The sequence below is a fragment of the Equus przewalskii genome, chromosome 17, assembly GCF_037783145.1.
Source record: "Equus przewalskii isolate Varuska chromosome 17, EquPr2, whole genome shotgun sequence".
NCBI lineage: Eukaryota > Metazoa > Chordata > Mammalia > Perissodactyla > Equidae > Equus > Equus przewalskii.
Genome location: NC_091847.1, coordinates 50,608,275 through 50,625,430, shown reverse-complemented (window position 1 = coordinate 50,625,430; position 17,156 = coordinate 50,608,275). Strand labels below are relative to the sequence as shown.

Here is a 17,156-nt window from a genome sequence, read left to right as displayed (position 1 = left end):
AACTACATAATTCTTTAGCAGTTAACATATTTACCCAACAGATATTTACTGAGGACTATTTGCTGTTGTGCCATCTATGCACTTGTATTTAGTTTAGTAGTAGACACCAAGTTGAATCATCAAAGGGGAGGACTGAGCCAAGACTTGAATGGTAATGGACATGTGACTAGCTCCTTTCTGAGAACCATTCCATCTCTAACAGTTTATGGTTGAGAGAGTCAAGAGTAGTGAAGGAGGGCCCGCCCCGTGGCCGAGTAGTTAAGTTTGCATGCTCTGCTCCGGCAGCCCAGGGTTTTCCCTGTTTGGATCCTGGGCGCGGACATGGCACCGCTCATCAGGCCATGCTGAGGCGGCATCCCACATGCCACAACTAGAAGGACTTACAACTGAAAATATACAACTATGTACTTGGGGGCTTTGGGGAGAAAAAGGAAAAAAATAAAATCTTTAAAAAAAAAAAGTAGTGAAGGAAAATGTGTAGCCTCTGGTAGAGCAATCACATTGGCTTACCTTGATCAGAGTGGTGATGTAATAGTAATGACAATGGCTAACATGTATTGATCATTCTGCAGTGTGCTGGGCGTTGGCCTGGTACTTTAAGGATATGATACTAATGATACTAATTTTCACAGCAACATTAGGAGGTAGGGATAGTGTCTCTCTTATATAGATGAAGTTAAATGACTTGGCCAATGTCACTTAGTTCCTAAGTTGTAGAGGCTGGATTTAAATCAAACTACAGAACCCATACTCTTCTTCATCCTTACCCTATTACTGCTTGAGGGATCTTGAAACGAGTGATTTTTGAAAAGCTGAAGGTATGTGAGGGGCTAATGGCAGCTGTGTTTGTTAAGAAGCTAAAGAAAAAAAAAATCTGGTTACTTAGGTGATGAAAAAAAAGGTGCCTTTACACTGTAACTACCTAGAACATTTGGCCAACAGGTTTGGATTTGAAACAGTAGGGAGACACTGTGGGTTTCTGAGTGGGCAAATTGAAGTGGTGAATTCTGGCAGCTCTTTGTGTCTGTTGGATAAAGCGTACAGAGGTTGGAAGTAGGTAGGACAAACAGCTAAGAGGCTATTGAAACAATACATGTGGGAGATAATGACGTGGAGTGGCTGATGGCTGGGGAAATGGAAAGGAAGGACAATACCAGGGACTTTGTAAGGGATAAATCTATTGAATTTGGTATTAAATATGGAAGTAAAGGAAGGAGTAGTGAATCTGACATTTTTAGGATAGATGTTAATTACTAAGGCATCTATTTTGGGAATTTAGGGGGGAGGGGTTTAAAGTTGGTTGCTAAATAAATGTGTCACAATAAGTTAAAGTCAGGTTCGGACAGATAGAAATTCATACAGGTGGTAGATGAATCCTTCTGGTTAGGGGGATTAAATATAAAATGAACAAGACAGAATAAGGGACTGATTTACAAGTGATATCTACAACTAAAGTGGGAAGGAGGAGAAGGGGAACTAGGGAGAATGGTCCTATGGGAGCTTGAGTATCACAAAAAGGAGATAGTTGGGGCAGGCCCAGTGGCTGAGTAGTTAGGTTTGTGCACTCTGCTTCGGCAGCCCAGGGTATGCCAGTTGGGATCCTGGGGGGGGACCTACACACCGCTCATCAAGCCATGCTGTGGTGGCCTCCCACATAGAAGAACTAGAATGATCTACAACTAGATTATACAACTATGTACTGGGGCTTTGGGGAGAGAAAAAAAAGGAAGATTAGCAACAGATGTTAGCTCGGGGCCAATCTTCCTCACCAAAAAGCATACTTAAGAAGAAAAAGATATAGTCAAACACTAAAATATAGATTATTCTGTTATTAGTATATTTTGGTAGGATTTTGAAGTCACTGGAGTTCAGGATCATTTGAGCTATTTAAAGACTACAGAGAAGATTTTATTTTGAGTTTTAGAATACAATTGAAAGCTCTTTTTTGGTAAAATTTAGATCTGTGTCATTAACTGTCTAAATTCACAAATAGTCAGTATGCCTCAAAAGTCATTTATTTTGTAAACAGCAAAATATTCCTATTTGAAAATGCTGGTATCTTTATGTTTAATGAAATTATGTGTGCAAGTTCATGAGAAGGGCTTTGTAAGAGTAAAGTATTATTTTGATTATAGGGAAATAGATTTTTTTTTGGTGTTATTGCTTCTCAAATTTTGATGAGCTATATTTTCTATTAGTTAAAAAAACAAATAATAATATTCACTAGGATTCTGCTTTTTCCTGCCCCCCCAAGTTCGTAAAATTGGAGCACAACAAATGAATTCTTATGTGTTAGACTGTGCTATAATTTTACAACAAGTTGTCAAGCTAAGATTTTACTATTAGCACCCTTACAACTGTCATTTCTTCATTTCTGTCTTTCTTCTTTCCCCTTCTCACCCACGCACTATCATTGACCCAATTTTGCTACATCAGAAGTATACAGTAGCAAAAGGAGACAATAGAAGCAATGAAGAGGGAGGTGAGGTGAGGACAACAGGAATGTCACAGGCTGTTATAAACCTGACAGATTTTAAAACGAAGAGTTAATCTGGTTTGTGCTTTGTGGCAAAGTAGGTTTATCAAAAACTGTTTTAAGTGAATGATTTTTCAAGATCTCTTTTTTTAGTTGATAGACTTTCTGTTGTTCGTTTATCAATGTATTGTATATAAAAGCAACACATATTGAGACTGTACTTGCCATTATATATGCTAGACCAAAAATGTACTGCAATGTAGAACTCAAGTATTATTTTGATCTTGTTCTTTTTCTCATTATCATCAATGTAACAGTGAAGATCGTATCCCATATCAAATTATGAAACTGCATTTTTTTCCTATGTTGTTTATTTTGGATTAGAGAATAGTGGAAGAAGATGCTGCTAATATAAAGCAAAGAGTGATTATTTTTAATTCAAACTTTAATTTTAATTAATTTAATATTAATTTTAATGGAAAGAAATGTCATTTTATTTATTTATTTATTTATTTGAGGAAGATTAGCTCTGAGCTAACTGCTGCCAATCCTCCTCCTTTTGCTGAGGAAGACTGGCCCTGAGCTAACATCCATGCCCGTCTTCCTCTACTTTATCTGTGGGACGCCTGCCACAGCATGGCTTGCCAAGTGGTGCCATGTCCGTACCCAGGATCTGAACCGGCGAACCCCAGGCCGCCAAAGTGGAACATGCACACTTAACCACTGCACCACTGGGCCGGCCCCCCAATGTCCTTTTATTCAATAAATATTTGTTTACATTTTATGTATTTATTTACTTTTGGTAGTAACCTGAGCCTGAGAAGGGAATTAGGCAGGGCTTTTGGCAGGAGACCCTTCCACTTTGTTGGTGTATGCGTTAGGGCTATGTTTTCAAAAGCATTGAATGTGTGCTACAATATTAAGGTTATAATAAGATTATCAAGTATTAAAGAATGATAACATCTGCTGAGACTGAAGGTGGAGTAAAAAGGTGCTCTCATACGGTATTTGTGGAAACAGAGACTCTTGGGAAAGCAGTCTGGCAGTGATTTAAAATAAAAAGGAGATACTGTTTGAACAAACAGTTCCACCTTGGGGATATTTATTCCAGAGAAATAAAAACACTCACAAGAATATTTATGTTCAGGGTTGTTAGTGCAGCACTCAGTTGTTCCTCAAAAAAACCCCAAAATAAATGTAGTCAAAGGGGAGTGGTAGAAAAATTATGGAATAACCATACCATGAAAAATTATGTAGATACTAAAAAGAATGAGTTAGGCCTATTCCAGTTAATTTAGAGGGATTTCTAATGTACCCTTAGTGAGAAAAGAAAGATGTCAAGAAGTGTATGTAGCATGATTCTAGTTTTCTAAAAGTCATTTCATATATGTTGTATGTATATTTATACATATTTATGTTTGTGTGACTTAAGGGGCATTGAGAAAGGTATGGAAGGATAGATACTAGATTGTTAACTTGGTTGGGAGAAGAATTAGGAGAAAATAAAAGCAAATAAATTCAATGTGTATGTATTAAATTTTGAGCAAGTTAGTAATTTAGCAATTCAGAACCTGAAGTTAAAAGAGGCCTTTCCGGCATAAATTGGATTGAGTAAACTCAATGTGAGACACAAAAGGGAATCTATAGTTTTCTTAGCCACACTGATTAAGGGTTTTCACCAGTTCTTCAGAATATAGGAATTGAAGATGATAACCTTTATCTTTAAGTTTTATAAAGTATTTGCCATAAACTATATAAAGTTCTCATTTAAAAAAACTATAGGCATTAAAAGTGTTAGGCATTCGGGCACACTAGCATCATAGTGAGACTTTATCCTTGAATCAACTAGAGTAATTGAAACAATGAGAAAATTACTGTTATTAAATGCCATGTTATGTTCTAGTACCAATCAATACATTTTTAATTTCCTCCTATGTGCCAGGCTAGGTGTTGAGCTAGGTTCTGCCTTTACAGGGATAAGATAGAGAAGGGAGTTCAGTGAAGGTAGGACCTCATATTCTACGCAGGGGTGAGACAGTAAGAAAGCCCACACGTTAAAAAAAAAAAAAAAAAAGCAATTGCAGATTGTGATCAGTCCAATAAGGAAATAAACAGAATGATGGAAAAGGCCATCATTTTTCAAAAGGGTGTTCAGTGAAGGTCCCTGAGGGGGTGATATTAGAGCTGAGAACTAAAAGGTAGGTAGAGAGAATTCCAAACAGCGAGCTTACATGTGTAAAGGCCTCAGTGTGAATAAAGGTTTGGTCTGGTCGACAACAGGAGGAGGCCGGTGTGCCTGAAGCACCAGTGAGCAAGGGGATGAATGGCTGGTCAGAGATGAGACTCAAGTAGCCACTTGGAGCAGGGCCTTATTTGTAGGAGTTGGAGAAGAGTTTGGATTTTTTTTTAAGAGCGGCATGGATACCACTGCGGGTCTTTCACCTTGGAAGTGAAATGATTCAGTTTCTATTTTAAATAGATCATATTGAAGCGTAAACTTTCTTACACATTCCTGTGCTTTCTCATGGATGATTTTGACTAGACTGCTTCTTCCAATTTGGTTCCCTCCTGTTCTTAGGGTTCTTAGAATATCTTGAGCTGGGCCTCAGTTGACTCCTTTTCACTCAGGAGGCAGTAGAGTGTAGCTGGAGCCTACGTGGGCTTTGTAGTCTAAGCCAGATTTGAATCCTTATTTGATCCCTTTTTGCTGTGTGACTTTAGGTGTTTACGTTACTTTTGGAGGCTGTTTCCTCGTCTGGGATAACGACATCTAGCACATAGGGATGTTACAAAGATTGAATGAGGTAATATGTAAATGGTGCCTGATACATGGAGAACCGAATAAAGCTTAGTTCCTTGTCCCCTCTTTTTCTTCTAAGATGAGATGAGGACTTTTCTTTCCTGAATAGGATCTGAGTCCCTTGTCTTCCCCAGGTAGCTGTGCTGGACCTATAAAGTGACTAAGATGTTAATTTGTGTTTATGATTATGTACATGTAATCAGTTAATTATTCACATTCTTGAGACATACATGTGAAGATCTTTACAAATCTCCACTTTCAGAAATACCACCAAAGAGGTAATATCTCTCAAGTCTGTAGTTTCTGAGAAGAGGTATAGCCGTGGTCTAAGACTGTGGAAGATATGTACAGAGTTTTTTTTGAACCTTTAATTACTCAGTCTGGACCAGAGAAGAAATAATAGTCCAACCATAGGCTCCGAAATACCTAGAGACAGACCTGAAAGAGAGTATAATTCATTCTTTATGCATGTAACATTTTTTTTGCTGAAGAAGATTAGCCCTGAGCTAACATCTGTGCCAGTCTTCCTCCACTTTATATGTGAGTCACTTCCACAGCATGGCTGACAAGTGGTGTAGGTCCGTGCCTGGGATCTGAACCTGTGAACCTGTGCTGCCAAAGTGGAACACACCAAACCCAACCACTACACCACGGGGCCACCCATGTGTAACTTTTCCTTAATCATCATCTTCCTGTTCTGTCCAGCTCTCTTACTTAGTACTGCTGAAATTCCTGAAGCATCATTCACTGAAACCAGTGCCATGGCCAGTATTGGGTTTCTCAAACTGTGCTATATTGCTTACTTACCAAGTCACTGTTATGTCTCAGGCACTGTTCTAAGTGTTTTATACAAATCATCGTATTTAATCCTCAGAACAACTCTATAAGATAGGTACCATTAGTATTCTCTTTTTATAAATGAGGAAATTAAACCCCAGAAAGATCGAGTAACTTTCTAAAAATTATACAGTAAATGGAGGAGACTATATATTTTAAGTGAATTGCCTTTTTCACTTAATATTGTTTGGCGCTACAGGGATGTTAGGACATATAGAATCATCTCATTATTTTTCTGCAGCCTTTTAAAAAACTTTTTTTATTATGGAAAATTTTAAACATATATAAATTTAGAGAAAACAGTATAATGAATTGCCATAAACCCATCACTCAACTTCACCATTGTGGCTAATCTTACTTCATCTGTATTTCAGCTGCATTAGATTATTTTGAAGCAATTCCCAGACATCGTATCACTGCATCTATAAATACATCAGTATGTATCTCTAAAAGATGATGACTGAAAAGCCAACCAAACAAACCACAATGTGATTATCACACCTAAAGATATTCCTTCATATCATAGATTTCCATTTAGTGTTGAAATTTCCCTGATTGTTTTGTATTTTTTTGTTGCTTTATTAAAATCAGGATCCAAGCCAGATTCATACATTACATGTGGTAGAGCTGTCTCTTAAATCTTTTAATATTTTCCCCTCCCTACCAGGATAAAGGTCCTCCTTTCTCTATGGCAAAAATCTTGGTATGTAATCAAGGCTTACCAACATTTAAGCATTGCATCCCCCTAGGAGCTGCACCTTGACTGTCAAAGATATGATTTGCCCAGGCTTAATAAGTATATATACTCCTTGTATGTTCCCATGGTTACTTAGACCAAGAGATTGAAGTATTTAAGAACAATGCAAATTAATCATTCAACTTAATCTTCCCTGGGAAGCATTCTAGTTCCAGTTATTGAGTACTTTGGGGTCATTTTATTTCCAAGGTTTTTGGCCATTTTGAGGGGGAAATTGTTTTGGTAGGCCTAGTTTATTATGGTAGCTTCACTTGATTTCAGTGATTAACAAGGGTGTTGTACCCCCTCACTTTGTTAGGAATTGCATTATTTAGTAGCTGATAGTAGGATTTGCCAGAATGGACAGTAAAAATACTTATGTTAAGGCAAAAAGAGAAATAAGCACACAGTGTTTCATGGAAGAAGTCTGAATGAGAAAAGCAAACTTCTGGAGAATTTTCTTTGCAAAATTAAATAGAAGGTTTTGTTTCTAGTGTATGTGAAATATGCAGCTGAAAGTGGTAATTAAAATTCGATGCCTAAAACTACCTTTCCTAATGCATGCGCAGTTGATTTTAGTAAATATCAAACATTTTGTATCACTAATTAAAATCTGTTTTAAAAAATTAATGTCGCTCAATAAAGTTAAAATTAATGTGGCTATATGTGCTAAAAATTATTTTTTCTCATTAAAATATTATTATGATAGATGAATTCCACATGGCGCTGTTGTAACAGGGTTTGTGTGTCCGGGTTATTGTGGTCTTTCCTCATTATGCAGAGCGCTTGTGTAGTGAAAGGGCAGGCATTCCTGACTAAATTTGGCTTCCATTAGGAGTAAGAGCAGTCATAGTGAAGGACAGCAAGAAGATTAGCTTCATATGCCCAGCTCTTGCGTTGGTCATGTCTTCTTTCATTGTTCATGTAATTAATTTTTCTATATAGGAAATGCTATGTGTTATCTATAGTTATGAAACTTCATGACATTCTCATTTGAGAGTTACTGAAATTGAAAGGACGTTAAGATCTGAAAATGTCTGTTCATCTCAGTTGGCACAACATCATGGAGGAACAGTTTGTTTTGACTCATATTACAGCCACATATTGGATAAGCAGAGATGAAGCTGCCTAGACCAGTCAGGACCGACACCCCTGGTAAATCCAAGAACGATAGAAGCCAACCCCAAGGAAATCTTGGTTTGGAGAAAGATGAAGAGTTAGAACAATAACTCCTGCACATTTGGACAAAAGCAGAAAAATTTGATAAGCAAGAAGGGAAACAAACATCCCATGCTTTTCTGTGTCTCTAAGCATTTTAGAACAACTATTTCAATATGCATTCGCTTTACAGTTTCCAAGTATTTTGGTGTTCAAGATCTAATTTTTTTCCCTTACAACAAGACTCTATCTTTCTGTAACCTCCTGTTAGAGAAGAGGCTCAGAGAAGCTAAGGAAAGCTAAGGCTAAGTTAAGGCTCGGGAAATCTCAACTAGTTAATGGCACAGGGGGTTAGAACCCGTTTTCTGACCCTGGTTTCGGTGTCCATTTCACCATCATCTCTGAGCTATGTTTGAGGGCAGGACCTACGTTTTTTTGATCTCTGTATCTCTAGTACCAGGCAAAGTGCCCAGCACACAGTTGGTGCTTAATAACTATTTTTAAATGAAAGCAAAATAACCTGAAAGATTTGATTTCAGCAGATTTTTGGCTTAAAAAGTAGTGCTTCTTTGACAGATAAAAACTAGACAATTGATGGTGAACATGATATGGTCTGTACAAAAACTGATATATAATAAGGTACACCTAAAATTTACACAATTTTATAAGCCAATATGACATCAATAAAATAATTTTAAAAAAAGTAGTGCTTCTAGATACATTACCTTGGTCTTGGTGTGCATACTTAACAAGAAAATTCTTGATCTTGATGTACTATATAATTTTTAAAAAGTAACCAGCTTTTTAGTCATAGCAAATCAGAATTTTTCCTTTATAATCTCTGGAAAATCTTTTAGAGATACAAAACATCAAAGGATCTGTTTTTGAACTTAAACCATTTAAACAGGTAATTCATATCATTCAAACTATTTGGGTTTTTTACTTATTAGTGTCATTGAAGTTTAAGTTAACTTTTTTTCCCCTTACTCAATGGAAATTTAGGGTTGCAGGTAAACTCTTTGTAAAGTCTACTTTATAGTTAACCTGTGATATAGGTTGCATGCATTCTAAAGGTCACGTAAGGTTAAATTTGGTAAATTGCAAAGGAATTACTACTATCCAGTTTACTCCAGTCAAGTGAGGCCTTGGAATGTTCATCTCTTGGCTGGATAGGCAAAATGTTTCTAAACAACGTGATCTCATTGGGAGCTAGAGGTGGTTCAGTGTAAGTACAATATATATCTGTATATGAAACCCTACATCTTTTATGGGTAATAATTTTAATTAAATGTATAAAGAGTCTGATCTTTCATTAGGATCCATTTTATTTCTTGAGCTTCAAAATGTCAAGGCTTTTTCAAGCACATGTGAACTATACTCAATGTAAATTTAAATAGTTCTGGAAATGTCAAAGCTATGTGCACTTTTACATTCAAATAGTCGAGTTGGGTTTGGAAAAATTTAATCAAGAAAATAGACTGCCCATTTTTGTTCAGCTAGTGTCAGCTATTTCTTGTCTATGTCTTTCACGTGTCCTTGACTTCTTGCCCAAGAGGGATTTACAACTGCCTAAGAGACATCTTTGAAATGGCAAATCGTTAACTCTTAATCATCTTAACATCTTAATCGCTTTTCTTAAAGTTATTTGGAGTATGGATATAGTATTTGGTTAATTTCTTTCAAAGTCATTTTAGTTCACCCTTTGAAATGATAGTAACAAAATGGAAATGATATTATGAAACTACTAAGTTACTTGAGATATTAAATTTTTAGCATCAGTGTTAGCCTGGGAGGCTCAAAACTTTGTTTTAAATGCCTTTTATCATTTTTAATGTAAACACATGTCATTTTACTTAGAAATAGAAGGTCTCAATAAGACCACTTAACCTTTTCTTATTTCTAGCCTTATGTGTTACTGTGGGCCACGTTGACTTTTTTGTGTGTGTCTACAACATTATTATCCAGTCAATTAAAATAAGCATTAAAAGTAATGAAGTTGTTTAAAATAAATGGGTCATTCGTATTTTAAACAATACTTTTGGTTTAAATACATCACCTGTTTTTGAGGTACCTGCTTTTCTTTGTTAATATAATATCTAAAATGTTTTAGCATCTTGACTGACTGTGGGTAGATTCTAGTTTCAGTGCTAAACTCCCTCTTCTGTTCTGTCTGTTCAGGCAACAGGCTCACTGACATTGCCAAGTAATTGTCTCTAATTCAATGAGTTAATTAGTTAACTGTCTCCTGCAGAAGTCAAGTACTGACTCCTTGTGGATGAGAAGACTTGTGTTTTTTTCCTCTGAGCTATACACTTTATCTTTCAGTTAAAATCAAGTTAAAATAGACTAGGAGAGTTGGGGAAAACACTAGCAAAATACCTCGGGGTAAGTGATTCTCTGGCATTATTTATAATCCCAGATACTGGCAGACTCTGTTCCAGTACATGTCAACAAAAGCATTTCTTTCTTGTTTTTCTTGTTGGCTGCTGTGTCCTTGCTGGTTTGTGCTGAGGCCGCTCTATTTCCTAATAGTTTTAAAGGCAAGAATATTGTAAAATCCTGGTAATTCAGTTTATACTGTCAGTGTGTGTATTCTGTGTGTGTAATGGTAGTCTTGGCAATCAAATTCAGGTGTTAGTATTAGATACTAGACACCTGTGTGGCAAGAAGAACTGGACAATTAGTTGCCAAATTTTGTCAGTACTAACTCTGACATGTTTTCATATTTGCTGTCTTTTGAAAATTGACATCTACTAATTAAAGAAAGCAAGCAACACAAACAATTGTGAAGAGAGAGAACAAAGATCACCATAACCCATATCTTGTATTTTCTTATTTTATATTTAGTTCTTCCTTCTTTTAAATTTTTTGTAGGAGTCAGGCCCAGGATTCTTTGACAAAGGATATGAGCATTTTTGTGGTTTTTTATATATGTGCATATGTACATATATATATTGCTAAATCACTTTTCAAAAGGACTGAATTTGAAAAACCAGGATATCCAGAATGATGTAAATAATATGTTATCATTTGTGTAAAAAAGAGAAATAGATAAGCCATTATTTTTTTCTTTTCACTTCCACTGCCTTGGTTCAGGTCTCAGCCTCTTTCACCTGGGTCTTTGCGGTAGCCGCTGCTTAGTCTCCCTGCACCCAGTCAGTTTCTCTGTTCTCTAATCCATCTTTCACGGTGCCACCAGAGAGACTAGAGGTCAGATCATGCCTCTCTCTTCCCCTAAAATTTTTAGTGGTATCCCATGGGCCACAGAGTAAAGTTCAGACTATTCAGTTTAGCGTTCAAAGTCTTCCACCATCTGGTCTCAAACTGCGTTTTCAGTTTCACCTTCTACATAGCTTTGTATACTCTCTCTTTATTACCACATCTCTCTCCAACCAACCCTCCCACGCCCCTAAAAAGAAAAAAAATTATTTTTAAATTTCTATATTTGTTCACCTTTTTTTTTTTTAAGGCTGAAATACCCTTTTTCTCCATTTGTAGTTGAAATTGAATTTTAGTTTCAAGGCCTATTCTGAAGTTTCTCCTTCCTCCTGCCAACCCCATCTCACCTGTCCTCAGACTGAACCACTCCTTTTTGGTTCCCATGGTACATTTCTCATACTATTGTTTGGCACTCGTATTCTGGTTAGTGGTTGACTTGTCAGTCGGCTTAAATTCTATTTTTAGACTTCCTTGTGGTGATTCCTCTTTCTAATTGCAGTAGTCTCCCTGACATTTTACCTTCCCCACTCCTGCCTGTCCTTGACTGGTGGTTTTCTGATTTTGGTAAACCATGTCCAACTATATCATATGTTGAAGAATGAGGAGGGGAAGAAGCAATTGTCATGAATTGGGAGAGTCCGTTCACTATTAGTATCAATACCATACAGTTTGTTTTTTCTTTGTCCTATGTTTGCATACCTATTGTTTTGAAACATCAAAGATTATTTAGTCATTTTATGGATGTGTGATAGATCTAGAGGCCTGGCAGGAGAATGGAGTTGTTGAACAACTCACAGAAAGTTAGTGGTAGAGCCAGGATTTAGACCCAGGACCCTATCAGGAATGACTTTTCTAGCATGTAGGGAGAACCTGACTTTATTTTGGGGTGATATTTGTTAGGTGCTTTTGGGAGCATCAGCTAGTAAGGGTGATATGGCATTGGCTGTAATAGCCTCTGTGGTGTTTTTCAGAATACGACAAAGGAAACATTTTTGCCTTAATTCTCTCCTTGTTGAAAGAGCTGGTGGCTTGGTTTAGTCAGATTCACAAATGAGGACATGAAATGCTTAATCAGAGAGCAAATCAACAGTCTTTTGATCTGATCCTTCCCATCCCTGTCTTGTTTTCCAGAAGCAACTATTTGTAACTTTTTTTTTTAAAGATTTTATTTTTCCATTTTCTCCCTAAATCCCCCAAGTACATAGTTGTATATTTTAGTTGTGGTCCTTCTAGTTGTGGCATGTGGGATGCCACCTCAGCATGGCCTGATGAGCGGTGCCATGTCCGTGTCCAGGATCCGAACCGGCAAAACCCTGGGCTGCCGAAGCTGGGCACGTGAACTTAACCACTCGGGCACGGGGCCGGCCCCTTTGACTCTTTTAGCTATTTTTTTTGATTTTTCCCTTCATATTTCTATACTGCTATTGCTAGACATTATTGACTTTCTATTACAGTAGTTGAGAACTTAGCTTCCCAATACTACTTTCTGCCCCATTTTTCTCCCTCCATTCCTCTCAGTATATTTATAATTGTTATTAAATTAATATTTAGTATCTACATTATGACTGTAATGTCTATTTTGAGCCATCATGTATTATAATAATATTTCCTATTTTTTACAACAAAAGTACTATTTCATAGAGTTAAAAATGACCCTTTTATTTACTTAGTGATTTGTATACCTATTACCAGTTCATTAATTTAACAAATATTTACTGAGTGCCTACTGTGTGCCAGGCATTATGCTAGGTGTTTGGGCTACACCAGTGCACAAACTAGACAGAGATTCCTTCCTTTGTGACACTTATATTCTAGTTGGGAGATAGACAGTGAACATAATAAAGAAGTAAAATATAGTGTGTTAGAAGGTGATAGGTGCCAAGGGGAAGACAAGCAGAGCAATGTAAGAGGATTGGGAATACAGATACAGGCATGAGTTGTAAAACTAAATAGGATGATAAGACTAGGACTCATTGATGAGGTGACAATCTCATCTATCTCATTTAAATCTTGAGCAAAGATTTAAATTCCTCCCAGCGTTCTTTTCTGTGTAGCCAAATGCCTTGGATACTCCTGCATTCCATTCTCCCCAGTGGCTTTCGTTCTTAGAGCCCTCCATCTGCCCCGAGGATGAGGTGCTCTAGAGCCCGAGGCACATTTATTGTCCTGGGATTTCCTTTGGCCACTTTCCTGGGTTGGATCATCTGTTTCCTGGATCCCACATCTTCCTTTTACTTGGTATTCACATCCTCTTTTTGATGGGTCAAATTCTCCTATAACTTCCTGAGAAAGGGTACATGAAGGGAGAGAAAAGTATTGAGAACATGGATACCTCAAAGTGCTTTTAACCCACCCTTACAATTGATTGAAAGTTTGGCTCAGTTTAGAATTCTAGGTTGGAAATCATTTCTCTTAGCATTTTCAAGGCCTTACCGCGTTGTCTTCAAGCTGCCAATGTTTCTCTTGAGGAAACATTGATGCCAGTGATTCGTAATTCTCTATATGTGACCTGTTTTTTCTCTCTGAAAACTTTTACGATTTTCTTTTTATTCTGATGTTCTGTAATTTTATGATTATGGGCCAGGCCCTGTTGTGGGTCTTTGTTTTGTTTGTTTTGATTTATTGTGCTTGGCACTTGTGAGCCCTTGTATTCTTCAGTTCTGGGAAATTTTCTGATATTACTACTTTGATAGTTGGCTGAAGTAGCTAAATTGATCAGCTCCAACCCAGAGAGGGGGGCTCTGGTTGTTCATGTTTGGTCATGCCATAGTACATAAAACCGTTAAAATAATGAGGCATTTATTTGATAGGCAGGTATTATTATTATTTTATTTAAAAAAATGATCAACATAAAAGGCAGAATATTTTTGATTCTTTTTTCCAGCTACTGGAACTTAGAATGATTACCTACGACGGAAATTCTTGTTTATATGCTTTTCTCATTCATTTCCCTTTTAAGATTTGGCAGGATATGTTCCTCCCCCCACCCCCCTCCCCGACTCTTGTAGGCAGGAAGCCCCTGGGAGTCTATCTCACTTTCAGGTCATGGTCACTTTGGCTACTCTTTCACCTTTCTTCATCTTTCTCATATTTCTTCTCTTACATATATATAATAATATATATAGTGTAGTATATATACACATCTTACATTATAAGTGATATATATAAAATATATATATTTGAGATAAAAGTCACATAACAAAATTCACCATGTTAACCATCTTAAAGTATACCATTCAGTGTTGTTTAGTATATTTACAATATTGTGCAACCATCACCACTATCTAATTCCAGAACATTTTCATCACCCTGAAAGAGAAATCCCATACATGTTTAGGCAGTTACTCTCCTTTCCCTGCTCCTCCCACCTCCTGGCAACTACTCTTCAACTTTTTATTCCTATGGATTTTCCCATTGTGGACGTTTCATGTAAATGGGGTCATACAATATGTGGCCTTTTGTGTCTGGCCTCTTTACTTAGAATGTTTTCAAGGTCCATCCATATTGTAGCATGTATCAGTACTTTACCAATGTTATTAAATCAGACTCTGGTTGTATATTTTTCACTATCTAGAGAAAAATTCTGCATTTATTATCCTTATTTTGATTTTGATAATGGCCTTTAGTTTACCTTTTCACAAAACATTTGTTGGCTACAAAATGATACTGAATAATTTAATTTTTAAGTATACATTATTTGTTTATTTTTTAGTATGCCAGTACTGAGGTTGATGGAGAACATTACATGACCCCGGAAGACTTTGTCCAGCGCTATCTTGGACTGTATAATGATCCAAATAGCAATCCGAAGATTGTGCAGCTCTTAGCAGGAGTAGCCGATCAAACCAAGGATGGGTAAGAACATTTATACATTTATTAAAAATTAATGTTCTGCAATATCTTATTAAAAAATAAGTCAACTTTCTAAGTTTACCTATGACCATCTGGAATTTTAATATTAGTAAACTGTATCTTTTCTTAGAAGTTTATAAAAACAGTGTTATTTACTGCCATTATCAAATATACTAGTATTTCTTTCTTTAAAAAAAAATTACGTGTGAAAAATTGTATTTTTCTATTGAGTAATCTGAGCAAAATGAATTTCAGATAACTAAGTGTATTTTCAGAACTACTAAGTGTATTTCTTTCATTCATTCATCTGTTCAATAAATATTGAGTACCTACTATGTTTTAGGCACTGTTCTAAGTGATAGAATTACATCAGTGAATAAACTATGCAAAAACACTAAACAAAATTTAAAAGTAAATTATAACATGTTTTGAGGTTACAAGTGCTATGAGGAAAAATAAATCAGGGAAGAATTTAGAGAGTGGCATTTGTTCATTTATCTGTCTACTCATTTATTTGACAAGCATTTATTGAACAACCACCATTTGCCAGGCACGGTTGGACCTTAGAAATAGAAGCATAAATAAAATGAGGTTCCTGTTCTTAAGAAGAAGCTCATGGCCTAGTGAGGAAGAGGTTGGAGGAAACAAAGAGAAAAAAGTAATACTCCGGGAATGAGGTGCTATAATAGAAGTATAGGAAAGGTACAAAGGACACCCAAGAAAGCGTGGTTAACTGCTTTGGGTGGTCAGGACAGCATGATAAAGAGGTGATGCTTGAATGAAATCTGGTAAGACAAATAGGTGCTTGCTGTTGGTTGGACAAGTAGGGAGGAGAATTCCAGGAAAGGGAATAGCTGTGGCATGGAACATCATGGGCTGTGTGTGTGTGTCTGTGTGTGTGTGTTTTGGGGAGTGACGGTGGGGAGGTTGTGTTACGAGTACTTTGGCGTAGCTGTAGTGTTGCTTTGTTGTTGGAGTTGTGGTTGAAGTAGAGCTGGGGACCTTGTGTGCTAGGTTTTGACTGTCTCCTGGAGCCTCCTGACTCTCAGTCTTGAAGGTATTTTTAGCCTGACGTTATATGGGTGTGTGCAGCTACAGAAATAACAAAGTGCATCTTACTAGAGTGTCAGTTTACTCAAATCAAGTGGGAAACCACAACATTTTTATATTAAAATCAAATATGACCATGTTATGGAGCGAACAGAATATTTGTATGAATTATAAAGAAAGTTTTGACTGGTTTTGTGAGTTCCGAGCTATGTCCCCAGGCCTGCAAGGGTCTTGGTTCTTTCTCCTACCTGTAGAGGTGTTTGTGTGAAAAACTTTGAAAAAATGGGCAATGTGGAATCTTTAAAAGTTATTTCATTACCACAAATATGATGAGATTTTAGAAAAATGATAGGTTGGAGTAGGACAAGAGTTGTATGCATTGAAATCCGTTTAGGAGGCTGTGATAAAGTAGAAATGTTGGTATCTAAGTTCTTCTTTGAGTCCAGGGTTAGTATTGTATAAATTTATTTTCCCACAGAATCTAGCACAGTGTGTGAAATTTACTATGACTATTTTGTATCTTGGAAAGATTTTATATAATTTGTCAATGGCAGATGTTGGGGAACTTGTATACATTTTGTGTCTAGTCTCTAAGTGAAATCAGCTGTGATTAGACAGTAAGGCATATGAAAACTAGCTATATTTAATCAGAATTTCTTCTAAATTATTAAAGGTAACATATATATTTAGCTCTTTTAGAAACTATCAGAGGGGCAGTGGGGAGGGAGGAGGGTGAAAGGGGTGATGAGGCAGATGTGTATGGTGATCTATGGTAATTAGCCTTTGGATGATGAACATGAGAAAATCTACACAGAAATTGAAATATAATGATGTACACCTGAAATTTATATAATGTTATAAACCAGTGTTACCTCAATTAAAAAGGTAAACACATAATTAAAAAAAATAAAATAAAATAATTAAATCCAGACTGACAGAAGTTTGATGTCATTTAATTTCCAAACAATAAATTTGATATTCATTAAAAAAAAAAGAAAAACTATCAGAGTGTTTGTTGTTATTAATTT

The 17,156-nt window shown here is 36.4% G+C and overlaps 1 protein-coding gene across 15 annotated transcripts in view; it reads left to right on the top strand.

Annotated features, from left to right (window-relative positions):
- The window catches only part of SLC25A12 (solute carrier family 25 member 12), a 191,082-nt gene that overhangs the window by 99,023 nt on the left and 74,903 nt on the right, over positions 1 to 17,156 (top strand). For all 15 annotated transcript variants that reach the window (XM_070580136.1, XM_070580148.1, XM_070580135.1 and 12 more), the window contains one exon: positions 14,939 to 15,081. In XM_070580136.1, coding sequence (XP_070436237.1) covers positions 14,939 to 15,081 — 143 coding nt within the window. The remainder of the gene's footprint in view (positions 1 to 14,938; positions 15,082 to 17,156) is intronic.